The sequence below is a fragment of the Peromyscus leucopus genome, chromosome 7 (genome assembly GCF_004664715.2).
Source record: "Peromyscus leucopus breed LL Stock chromosome 7, UCI_PerLeu_2.1, whole genome shotgun sequence".
Lineage (NCBI taxonomy): Eukaryota > Metazoa > Chordata > Mammalia > Rodentia > Cricetidae > Peromyscus > Peromyscus leucopus.
In genome coordinates, this window is record NC_051069.1 from 91,185,475 (window position 1) to 91,198,697 (window position 13,223).

Here is a 13,223-nt window from a genome sequence, read left to right on the forward strand (position 1 = left end):
TAGGGTGAGCAGCTTCCTGAGGTCCTGAGAGGAGCAAGGGCAGCAGAATGATGACACAAAGAGCCATATTTAATGGCTAAGAATGAAATTGGAGGGAAGGAACGTGGTACAGAATGCAAAAAGTGTCATGATAATTGCATGTCCTGAGACTGTTACTCCCTCGTGATGAAGCATTGCTGTTCCCTTAGTAATGCTCTTCCCTTCTGCTTCAAGCACGCTTTTTCTAGGAGGAATACAGTTACAGCATCTTTCTCTTCGAGTGTCTGGGTGGCTGGCATTTTTATTTTACCTTGTACTTTCAACCTTCATGTGCTTTTACAATCATTAAAAATTGTGGTTCATTATTTTCACCTCGTTGGCTAATTTTGGTCTTTTAATTGAGTCAGTGGCTGCATTTACAATTGATGGACTTACCTGGGTTTAAGTCTACTGTCTTATGTGCTATGTATACTTAATAAGTCCTGGACTTTTTTTCCTTACTGCTTGCCCTCTTTGAACTGACTCCTTTCTCATCATTCCATGTTCTCCTTCTACAAACCTAGAGGATATCTCAACTAGTATATACTTTAAGGTTCCCTCAGACTGACACGGGGATCACTGACATAACAAGTCTAATGTCAGTTGGTTGCCTTTCCAATTCCCTGGTAATCCTGAGATTAAACCTGTAATTAAATTCCATTCATCTCCAAACTGACTTAACTGTGCACATAATACTAAATGTATGATAAGCTGCTATATCTGACCACTATTCACTTAGATTTTTTTTTCCTGGAGCTCTGGCCGTCTATCTAGATCTCTCATTAATATCTAAATGATGTTCTTTTTTAAAATTGTTTATTTCCTTTATTGTGTGCACATGCATGCCATGGTGTATGTGAGGAACTCAGGGGAAAGCTTGCAGAAGTCAGCAAGCACCTTACCACTGAGCTATCCCCAACCTGCAGTGGTCACTTTAAATATCACTTATTTCTATCAAGGTGGTCTCAGTATTCACAGCACTACTGGCATAGGGGTCATGTCCCCACTTTGTACATGATGGAGCAGGCTGAAGTTTCTTGTCCAAAAACATTCAGCTGAAAAACACAGAAACATGGGCTGGAGAGATGGCTCAGAGGTTAAGAGCACTGGCTGTTCTTCCAGAGGTCCTAAAATCAATTCCCAGCAAGCACATGGTGGCTCACAACCATCTGTAATGAGATCTGGTGCCCTCTTCTGGCCTACAGGCATATTGTACACATAATAAATAAATCTTTAAAAAGGAAGGAAGGAAGGAAGGAAGGAAGGAAGGAAGGAAGGAAGGAAGGAAGGAAGGAAGGAAGGAAGGAAGGAAGGAAGGAAGACACAGAAACAGGGCTCTAAATTCTCACTTGTTCCACTAGGTTAACTTGTCCCATGGGGAGTTAGAGACAACAGTGGCAGAAACTCCATCAAAATCAACCCTAGCTCAACTCTCCAAAGAGAAATACATTAGCTAGCAAAATGACTCTTACACTGGTTCTCCTCCAAGCATGGTCTGCAAGCAGCTGGTGCTGGCCAAAACCAGCAGCTCATCATGAGATAAGGAGCCTTTGACAGGGTGTAAATCAGTCATCCATGAAACTCAAGCTTAGTGTAAATGACATTCACACACAATAAAACATTCTCACCAAAGACGTAGTGCACAGATTCACATTCTGCCACAAGTTTTCCATCTCATCAGGTACCTGTCCTTTGAGGAGTACAACTTCTCTGCCTGTACCTCTCAGACAGAATACAAAAACTTAAAGAACTATTTTCTAGTCGTTACAACATGTGAGATTATTAACACATTAGAAATAAGTGGGTTTTGTGTGTGTGTGTGTGTGTATGTGTGTGTTTCTCATATGTGTGGGTGCACACACAAAACTTGCTAGAGCACGCATGTGGAGCCCTAAGGTTGACATCAGGAGTCTTCCCCAACTGCCCTCTACTTGACCAGTGAAGAAGGATCTCTCGGTTGAACCCAGAGTTTGCCATACAGCTTAGTCTAGCTAGCCAGCTTGCTCCAATGACCCCATCTCTGCCTTCCAAGAGCTAAAAGGGCCACCATCCCACCTGGGATTTAAGTGGGTTCAGGGGATCTGTCCTCTGGTCTTCATGCTTGAGCAGCAAGCACTTTATCCACCCGAATCATTATCCTAGCCCTAGAAGTAAGTGTGTTCATGAAACAAGACTTCACAGACTCTGGACTAGAGCCCATTATTGATATTTGACAGAAGTACATAACGTCTAGAAACTAATCAAGGAAGCAGCAAGTCAACTAGACATCTGCAATTCTAAATTTCCTGGATATCCCATGCCAAACTCAAGATCTTAAGATCCTTACCTAGGAACCTGCCATTCAGTCCACTTTCTCTTGGAAGCAATTACATAATGGTAATAATACCCATGGTATGGAGACTAAGCCAGAGGATTAAGTTCAGACTCAGTGGAGAAATAGTCTCACAATCACAAATGTGAGTTTCTTTGGTAGATTTTAACAAAATAAACAACTTAGAAATCAACATGTACTGTGGTCTTCTGAACCAAGAAACCACTGTCACTTCAATGACTGAGTATAACTGCTCTGTCTTACCCCAGGAGAAGTGAAGAAGCCACGGTAGTTCCCAGGAAAGGAGCAAGGGTCTACTCAAACTGTGTCATTTGTTTGGTTGTCTGTTTATTCTTTTATGTGTATGGGTGTTTTACCTGCATGTATCTGTGTATCACATGCATGCCTAGTGCCCATGGAGGCCAGAAGGTGTCAGATCTCCTGGGACTGGAATTACAGACAGCTGTTAGCCACCATATGAGTGCTAGGAATTGAACCTGGGTCCTCTAAAAGAGCAGCCAGTGCTCCTAACCACTGACCTATTTCTCCAGTCCCACCAAACTGCTGGGGGAGGAGGGTTGTTGTTACTTTTGTTAATCCAGTGTGACTGTCATTTGGTGTGTTTTCTCATCACCTTCCCTGTCTGTGTGTAAACTGTGTTCTTAAAAACAATCTACCTAAGCTTTAGAATAAACTCTAGATTGGCAAATACAATTTGCAGAAATCTAAATTTGATAGAGCCGATATTGCTTAAGTGATATTGACTCTAAGTGCAAATGGCCAACCACTAGGAGATAATTTTTAATTCTTTGAAAATTTCATACACGTATACAGTATCCAAAGTCACAATTTCATGCTGCCAGTCTTGGCAGTATACAGGGCATAGCAGCCAACTTGCCCTGATGAGGGCAAATCCCACGTAGGCAAGTCTGGCCAAATGAGCATGAGGTTTGGGGTTAGCATCTACCTACAGCTCTTGTCCTTCCTTTCCAGACTAATTGGTATGGAACTTAGAGACAATGCTTCCACCTGCAATGCTCCTGCTTCCCTTCCAGTATTGGGTGTCCTTCTTCCATTGTACCCCCAGTCCTCAACTTTGTTTTTTACCTAACCTTACAAGTGAAGACAAAACCAACCCCTATTAAACTTGGTCATGTTCATACGGACTTGTAATAGGATGAAAGTTGTGCAGACACTCTGTAACCCTTCTTCCACTTTCTGTGTGTGCTAGGTTACAAAGGTAACCATCACTCAACTTCATTACATGAGCTCTGGGGAGGCAAAGTCAGAGCCTTAGCTTGCACAGTAAACACTTAACAAAGCCACATCCCCAGTCTCCTCTGATGTTCTCTTACATAAGGTGTGTATTATATATAGTGTCCAAAGTAAAATGGCCCCTGAAATAAATATTAATATTATTACACTTTCATAATATTTTCTCCTAAAGGAAAGAATAAATATTATAATAAACACCAAAAAGAAAAAGAAAAAAAAGAAACTAACTTGGTGAACAAATTCTTTCTTTTAACAAACACTTAAGAAACATGTTTAGTACAAAAGATGCAACTATCACGAGTGAATCAAGGGTACTGGGACATGGGGTTGCTCCAGCTGTACCACAGTCAAGCCTGGACACGGCTCGAGCCCTGTATCATCTAAAAAACAGAGGTGACAGTAGCAGGAAGAGCCAAGCAACCGTTTTACCTCTTTGTGCTTCATGTCCAGCTGACTCCTCAGAGTCTTCAGCTCTCGATCACGGATGTCCAAACAAGTCTCCAGGGCGTGCGTCTGCCCCTCCCACTCAGATTTCTTATGAGCCACCATTATATCGATCTGTTTCATGAGCTCTTGCAGTTCTGCTTCACAGGATGTTAAAAATCCCCTACAAACACCGACAGACCAAACACAACTTATGCCCAAGTGCCTTCTCATCTTTCACAGATAAAAATATCACAGACTGAAGCTATCTGAAGAACTGAAAGACCACGGAGGCAAAGAGCAGGACGTCTACGCCTTTGCTTTTCATGCTGTCATATACTATGGCTGCTTACTCCACACAATATTTTACTCTCCTCTAAGGAGTAACCTAAAGCTGAAGCCACTTGGTGAAACACAGATGGATGTTTTACATCTGGCTCGTCAAGTGAGACTTTCACTACTACTAACCAAGTCTTGTGGAATATTTTAGGGATGCTTCTGGAAAATTCAGGCAAGCCTAGGTCATATCTCTTTCAGCCAAAATGAATGGCCTTGGCAGCAAATAGGCTATTGTGCAGGAAAAAGATACTATTAAAAAAAATAAATAAATAAAATAAAAGCTGTTTCAAGAAATTCATCCTTGAGCAAGATCTATTGCTATTTCTTCCAACTGAGCAAGATCTATTGCAACTATTTCTTCCAACTGTTATTGGGAACACACTGTAGCCTACCTCACTGCTCTCAGCCTACTGATGCCTTCCTTCTGAGCTGCTGCAGGAGAAAACTCAGGCTAGGCTAGGAGCAAGAGTACACCCTGGTACTGCTAAGCCAAATGACGTAGGGAGGGATGCCATCCACAAATGTGCAGTGGCTCAGCTTAGTATCTGCTTAGCAGAACCAGATGAGCTTTTAAACTGCACCGAGAAGCTCACAGTCAAAGGCAAACTTACCCACTATGCCCCCGATTTTGTATTCCTTCCAACAAAGCCTCCATCGCCAAATCTCCTTTGTTTTGGCAACTGGGGAGAAAAAAAGAAAAGGAAAGGTGAAGAGAGAGAAAAGTCACTGTTCTGAATTCCAACATTCCAACCTAATGTGAGTGACAGCAAAGAGTCACAGTGAGAAAACACAGAGCAGCGTAAGATGGCTGTACAAGCAAGGAATATCATTTAAGAAATGCTAGCACCAAATACATTCTAAAAGAAAACAAAATCCTGATTGCTTCTGACACTACCCTGTAAAATCAATAAAACATCTCATTATTCTAGGCTGTTTTATTTATTGTTGGATTTAACTTAATTTTTCAGACAGGGTCTCATTATGTAGTCCTGGCTGGCCTGGAACCAGCTATGCTATGTAGATCAGACTGGCCTTGAACTCAGAGAGGTCCATCTGCTTCTGCCTCCTGAGTAGCACCACCACGCCTGCCTTTCTCTCTTTTGTTGTTTCTGTTGTCAAGATTTATTTTTTTTAACTATGTGTGTTTATGCATGGGTGTGTACACAGGTGTTCAAGTGCCCACAGAAGCCAGAGGCATTGGAGTCAGCAGATCTGGGGGCTAGGATCCAAACTCTGGTCATCTTCAGAACAGTGCATGCTCTTAACTACTGGGCAGTCCCTCTAGCCCCTCTAGGCTACTTCTTGAAGAATGTAAGGGCAGAAAGTATCTTCTCTCAAGGGACATTCACACAGACCTCTTGACAGAGTGAGAGGAGTCAACTGGGACACTGATGAGAGGAAAACGGTTTTCACTCACACAGCACCGGGAGGGGGGGTTGTTTGTTTGTTTTTAAGCACATGTTTCTTAATTTTCAAAATTAGAGCCATTATAATGAGGTCAAACTCCCTGGTCAGGAGTTAGAGAGATGGCTCAGTAGTCAAAAGCATTTGCTGCTCTTGCAGAAGACTTCGATTCTCAGAACCTACATGGCTACTCACAGCTGTAGCTCCAGTTCCAGGGCTCCAACACCCTCTTCTGGCCTCTGCAGGCAACCAGGTATGCACATGATGAACATACATACAGGCAAAACACCCATACTCATAAAACAAATTAAGGAAGTCTTTAAAGAAATTAAGCTCCCAAGTCAGCCCTAGACCCCACTGACTCCAAAACAGAGAAAACTTCCTGCATCATCCTCTGTTCCCTGAAACATAAATACAAGGTCAACAGCACCTCACAACTCCTTGTCTTTGACACATCCCCCCATTCTTCACCCCAAATTACACAGAATTTGAAAATAAAGGTTTTGCCCTCTCCTCCTCCTTTCTAGACCACTGGTTTCTCGAGGACAGAAACCCAATGTGACTCATCTTTGCAGTGGAGAGCTGAGACCAGTGTTTCAACACGGCAGTGCTGCATGCCTTGGGCTGACCCCATCTCCCCTTGCCCCACTGTGCAGACTGTTACAACCGAAGGACTGCCAAGAAGGACAAAGGGAGGAGACAGAAAAGGAAATTCACACAAAAGAAAAAGAAAGACCCTTAAATTCAGAAGCATCCTGAGTTGTGTGGTACGTTTCTCGTCTTCATAAATCCTCAAAATGTGGCTTGGCAAACCACCTTTCATTCCTTAGAAAGTATCCTATTGGGCAGGAGAGAAAGCTTCATGGTCAAGAGCACTTGTAGTTCTTACAGAGGACCCAGGTTTGATTCCCAGCACCCACATGGCGACTCCTAACTATCCATAACTTTAGTTTTAGGGGATCACTAGGCATGTGTGTGGTGCACAGATAAACATGCAAGCAAAAAGCTTATACACAGAAAATAAATTTTAAAAAAGACAACTGTCCTCTTTCCTCACACTTTCAAAGTTTCAACCCTGAATTAGCCGAAGGCTAGGGCGTAAAGATTCAGTCCCTCTGTCTGAATGCTTTACCAAAAATTGTATTTCTCGGAGAAGTAGTTACTTTATTCAACAAATTCAGTATTGTACAAACTGCTCTCTAGATAATAATAATAAAAGGCATGCTCCTTCCCAAGGAATACCCCAGTGTGGGACTGAAAAAGAAACAAAAATGTTCACCATCCCCTGGCAATGAATGTAGGACAGAGACATACAGAAGACTCCCGAGACAGAGATGAGATTAGAAGACTGGAGAAGCACAGCTGTGTGCTGTATCTGCGCCTAGTTCTATACATCCTAACAAGGACCGTGGGCTTTTGTGCACAATGTGGCGGAGGGCTCCTGCCTCCAGCGAGTGTTCTGATATATTTCACCATGACCCAAAGGAAAACCCTACAGGAAAGGACCCTACATTCAACTCCACTTTCTTCCAAACCACAGTGACAGTCAAAGTACACCACCACACAGGCCCACCTTTGCTCTGCTCCAGTACTGGGAGGCAGCAGAGCTCACTCAACACTAAACAGAGGCCCATAAAGCAGTTCTGCTCAGCAACTAACCAGCTAGGTGTTGTCAGACTTTGGATTTCCCATCTGTAAAATTAAGGTATGAACAGTAACTACCGAAGTCTTAATTTCATCTTTATAATTATTTCTCAAAATTATTCCTACTAAAATTTTACCTCTTAAGGTCATGTTATTCTTAAATAGTAATCTACTTAATAATATACAGCTTGTTGGCATTTACGTATCACATTTTTAATAACTAACAATGTGTATAACAGATGCTAACTTTACTGACTGTTCACTATCTGCCTGCCTCTCACACTTTCTATCTTCCGTATCTCATAAAAGACAGGTGCTAGGGCTGGAGAGATGGCTCAGTGGTTAAGAGCATTGACTGCTCTTCTAAGAGACCTGGGTTCAATTTCCAGAACCCACATGGCAGCTCACAACTGTCTGTAACTCCAGTTCCAGGGGACCCGACCCATGACCAAACAGCAATGCACATAAAATAGAAAGAAAAGAAAAGAAAAAAAAAAAGACAGGTGCTCTCACTTTGAGGAAACACACTTAGAGGGTGAGATGATTTGACTATGTAAAGCTACATGTTATATTCCTGAAGTTCAAATCCAGACAGTGTGACTCTCCGGTGCAAGCAATGTGCCATCTTTTATATTGCTCTGCCTTCTCAGTGGGAAACAGAATAAAACCGAAGCATAAGGCCTCTTGGCCACTAGGTGGCAGCAGCACTGTGATAAAGCTATTCAGGTTAAGGAGAGCCACCCGCTCAAATTGAAATCCTAGGGCTGAGACAAAGAAATTCTAGTTTAAAACAGGCACAGAAGACCAGCAACACACCCTGAAGAAAAAGCCTTCAAATGTGAGGTGTGTTTCTTTAGCAACACCCTCTGCACCAGTTTCCATTCTCTAGGATCAGATAAACTTCGAGGACTCAGATTTCTTGTGGACATTTGGTTGTCTTCAGTTTCTCCCAGCCACATGATTCTGTCCCTAACTAACACGGCCTTTGTTCACTTCAGACAAGTTACTTGTTTCCTCTTTGATGGTGCCATGTGACACAAGACTGTGTAGCAGAGTAGCCTGAGTTCCTAACAGTCAATACAGATTTCACAGAAACTGTCTGACGGTCGGCCACTCCTCACCACTAACATCAAACACTAGCATGGGCTGCACAGCCAGCCAACAACAGGCAGAACTCGGAATTCACAACAGCCTTTGGGCCGAAGGCTGAAAGGAGAAGTATGGGTTCAGGACCCAACAAGACCAAGTTCTCAGCACAAAGGAGATTTATTTGCCCCAAAGGGCCACAGCGCAGGGAATAAGAGACAAAGACAGGAGTCAGAGGATGAGGGAGAAGGGGAGGGGAACAAGGGAGAGGGGGAAGGGATATTTGTCCCAGAGAACAAAGGACTGCCTCCGGATAGAGAGGAGACAGACGCCCCATAGGCAAATGGTTTATAAAGGTAAAAGGGGAAACCCTGTGTTAGGATGAGGTGTTTAATTTTAATTGGGCATATTAATTAGGTGAGCCATAGGGTGCTTTTGATTGCTAGACTTCAATACTTTGACAGCTGGACCTTAGTAGTCAGTCTCAAGAGGAGGAAGTGGCCAAAAGAGGGAATAGACCTTGCTGTCTTTAGGAATGTAATCTAATGGTTTTTAATAAGAAAGAGAGAATGATGAGCCGGGCATGGTGGCGCACGCCTTTAATCCCAGCACTTGGGAGGCAGAGGCAGGCGGATCTTTGTGAGTTCGAGGCCAGCCTGGGCTACCAAGTGAGCTCCAGGAAAAAGGCGCAAAGCTACACAGAGAAACCCTGTCTCGAAAAAAACCAAAAAAAAAGAGAGAATGAGAGAGAAGGGCAAGGCCTGCCAGAGCCACATGCTCGAGTTGGCTAGTGTCCCTTCAAAGGCTGTTTTCGGTCACTCAAATCTGGCCCTGAATGATTAAAGGGGATGCAGGTTTTTATCAAGTCCAAGGAACAGAAAACACATGCTTTAAGTGTGTATGTGTATGTGGGGGGGGGGGGGAGGAGAACAGAAATAGGAGGCCTGATCATGCCAAATCTTTTAAATTCATTAGCATATTGGGACTTAAAGGACAGAAGGCACCATAGGCCTCTAGTTTAACTTTTTCTCTTTACAGGTTAAGAGGAAATATCCAACGTATACACCAAAGATCACACTATAAAATGGAACACAAAAAGAAAAAAAACTATGAGTAAACATGTAAATGTGTGATGCTCAGAGAAGGAGCACCTTAAAGGAGAAGAAGGTGTGCAGTCACTCTGCCTGCCTTGGGATTCCTATCATTACAAAGTTCTGTGGAAAGAACAATCAACACTGTTCCTTGTTTACAAAAAAAAAAAAAAAAAAAAAAAAAAAACCCACCCTTTAAAGGTTGGGGGGTTGTAAACTAGAGAAATTTTTCAAAATAAAGATGAAAGTTTTAAAAGGCCGTCCAAACTGTGACCAAAATCAGAGAGTAAAATTACAAAGACTAAGAAATATGACTACTTAAACTTTTAAATGGAAAAATGCCACAACAGAGGCAGGAGGATTTCTGAGTTCAAGGCCAGCCTGGTCTGCAGATCGAGTTCCATGACAGCCAAGGATACACGAAGAAACAAAACAAAACAAAAAAGAAAGAAATAGTTTTATCACAAAAGGTAATTACTAAACATATAAATAACTTACAAAAAGCAAAAAAAAAAAGAGCTATAGGAAAATGGGTAGAAGATGGGAACAATCAGAACAGAAAGGGAAATGCAAATGTTCTTAGTTTAATGAAAAGATGCTCAGTCTTACACACTGGAAAAATACAAAATGAGATATATAAAGGGCATTCCCTGCAGCATTATTTATAAAGTAGGAAACTCACTACATATCCATTCACTGAGGGAATACATGAAGCTATAAAAAAGAGATAACAGTCACTACATCCTTTATGGAGGGATCTGTTAAGAGGCAAAAACAGCAAGATACAAAACAGTAAAAAGAAGGAAGTGTGTTTGCCTTGGGGTGCTTGTTTTCTGAAGAACAAAGTGAGAAAGAAACACTATACCGCTAAGGAGGGAAATAATCATGGTGGAGGAGATGGGCTAAAGCTAACCTGCCTCAGCTAAGTCTGGGTTTGTGCTGTTTTATAGGGACTGCGATGATGTTTGATAACTAACACAGAAAAAGAAAAAGAAGCAGTACTGAGCTGGACATGGTGGCTCACACCTGTAATCCTAGTACTTGGGAGGTGGAAGCAGGAGGATCATAAGCTCAAAATCATCCTTGGCTACAGAGCAAGTTCAAGGACAGCCTGGACTACAAAGAACCCAGCTAAAGCAAAACTAAAAGGAAGCTATCAAAACTATGGGTCTTGAAGGGTTCCAGTGGGCTAAAAACTGGGGTATCAAAAAATTGCAGTATCTTCAAAAAACTTACACAAAATTAAAGTCTCTTAGTTTGTTTTTAAAGGTAATGCCCTCAGGTTGTCTCTGGAGGTTGCTAGGCCACAGCTTTAAACATATTAAAGTCTACCTGTTGGTTTTAAAGCTAAAGCCTTCAGGTTACCTTTGGAGGTTGCTAGGCCACCAATTCATTGCTGTCGTCTGAAAAGAAAGGAACAGAGTTAAGCATTTTTCTTGCCATTCCTGTACCAACTGAACTTCGGGTAGTCAGTGGTGGAAGGCAAGTTCTTTGCAAGAGTGCCAGCTAAGCAAGCACTTAAGACATGGCAAAACCAGAAAGCACCATGCGGTGGCTGTCATGCAGTAAGAGCCCTAGGCACTGTTAGCCAGGAAAGACCTCCCTAGTAACTGAAAGACCCTTGAGCAATTTCATGGTGGGTCAACTGAGCTGACAGAGCAGGAACCACTACACAGCTCAACTGTAACATCCCAAATGAGATGACTCAGACATTACATGTCTCCCTGATAATGAACAGTGCAACAGATAATTTTCGGAATATAAACCTATGGCATTTTTCCTGCACCTCCCATCCAAAAAAAAAAAAAAGTTGAATCTAACACTTCTGATCATTGTATTTCAACAGAATTTTCTGTAATTATAGAAACATTTTTATCTGCATTACTCAAACAGTAGCCACTAGGCAACCTGTGACTGCTGGGCGTTTCAAATGTGGCTAATTCAACTGGGGAACCAAACTTTTATTTCATTTAAAATAGCATGGCTATCCGATGACTACCACACTGGGCAGTGGAATTCAAGACTTAGCCAGTAGAGGGGAGGCCATAGAGGAAGTAGAGGCACATGTTCTACACTCAACCAGCTAAATTTTAAATGGTAAAGAGAAAAGGGAGGTAAAAACAGTTGATTAGAGGATTTAAATGCCTAGCAACCATATGCAGCAAACAGTTCTCTGCAGAATTGTGGTCCAAACAAGGTATTGCAAGCACATATGAGGTAGTTGAAGAAACCTGATCCCACTGGATATAGACACTGTGTATTTTTCATAAATCTGTACTGATATAAAAATAGTATTGTGGTTTTGTAAAAGCAAATCTAGCCCTTGGCATGGGAAGCACCTTAGCTATGACAGTGAGGGGGTGGGGAACATATTAGCTATGACAGTAAGGGGGACTAATGTTGTCACCGTAAGCTCCTATACAGTACTTCAGGGCAGGAAGTTAGGCTAAGTAAAGGTCCTCTACAACTCCATAGGAGGAAGCAACATTGGCATAATTAACAATATCTATACCGTAAAACTTGTGTTGTTTTGCTTTTTCGAGATAGGGTTTTTCTGTGTAGGCTTGGCTGTCCTGAAACCATGCTGGCCTCGAACTCACAGAGATCTGCCTGCCTCTGCCTGCCAAGTGCTGGGATTAAAGGTGTGCGCCACCACCGCCCAGATTACAGGCCAATTTCTGAAGAGTTGGAGGCCAGCCTGTCTACACATAGTGAGTTCTTGACCAGTCAAGGCTTCTTTGGGGAAGTGGGGGAGGAGGGATGTTGGTTTTTCCGACAGGGCTTCTCTGTGTAACATGTTACAGCTCTGGCTGTCCTGGAATTCGCTTTGTAGACCAGGCTGTCCTGGAACTCAAGAGACCCATCTGCCTCTGCCTCCCAAGTGCTGGGATTAAAGGCATGCAGAATCGGGGCTTCATAAGACCCTGTTTTGATGGAGAGCAGGCGCTGGGCGGGGAGGGTATACTTTTGGGCAAGTAAGTGTACAGTCTTTAAATGAAACAACAGTTTGCTCTAACTCCACGGATTTTGTATAAAGGACAAAAGCCCTATTTGCAGTCCAGATTCACTGTCAAGTGTCTCCGTGATTAAAGCATTATGGAACTGCCCTTTCAAAACTTTCACTCTACCAATCTTGTTTCCTTCCGATGCTTGACTTGAAGGCACGAGGCCATCTGCAAATCCTCTGCATCCGTGTTCCCGCCAAGTTCTGGCACCTCTCATACTAACATTACCAGGGAAGCCCGCGGGCTTCCCGCTGAGCTGCTAACCCAAAAGCCTGGTCCTCCGCCAGCGGCTGCAGCAGCCCGCCGCCTGCCGCCCTCCCGCACGCCTCCGCCGAGGCCGCAGCACCTGGCCGGCCAGCACGGAGCCGCACATGGAGCAGTCGGAGAGACCCCGGGGTGCTGCGCCCGGGTAGCCGCGGGCGGGCAGTAGAAGGCCTGGCTGCAGGCGGGCAGCGATGGACAGCGATGGGCAGCGGCCGCGGGCCATGCGGCCTGCAGGCTAGCGGCACCGCGGTGGCCAGGGCCGCGTCTACCCCACAACAAGCCGCGGCTCGCCCGTCTTTTGGGGACGCAGGCGGTTACAGAGCGCGTCCCCGGCCGAGCGCGCCCCCAGGCCTGCTCGCCGTT

General features: G+C 43.6%; 1 protein-coding gene across 6 annotated transcripts in view; it reads right to left on the bottom strand.

Moving 5' to 3' along the window:
* The window catches only part of Cep63 (centrosomal protein 63), a 46,121-nt gene that overhangs the window by 32,742 nt on the left and 156 nt on the right, over positions 1-13,223 (bottom strand). The window contains exons 1-4 of one of the 6 annotated variants that reach the window (XM_028869933.2): positions 12,943-13,223; positions 10,957-10,994; positions 4,978-5,046; positions 4,034-4,211 (exon numbers count right to left, since the gene is read on the bottom strand). In XM_028869933.2, coding sequence (XP_028725766.1) covers positions 4,034-4,211; positions 4,978-5,046; positions 10,957-10,994; positions 12,943-13,083 — 426 coding nt within the window. In that variant the 5' untranslated portion in view covers positions 13,084-13,223. The remainder of the gene's footprint in view (positions 1-4,033; positions 4,212-4,977; positions 5,047-10,956; positions 10,995-12,942) is intronic. The other 5 variants (XM_028869929.2, XM_028869934.2, XM_037207879.1 and 2 more) reach the window with 5 other exon arrangements.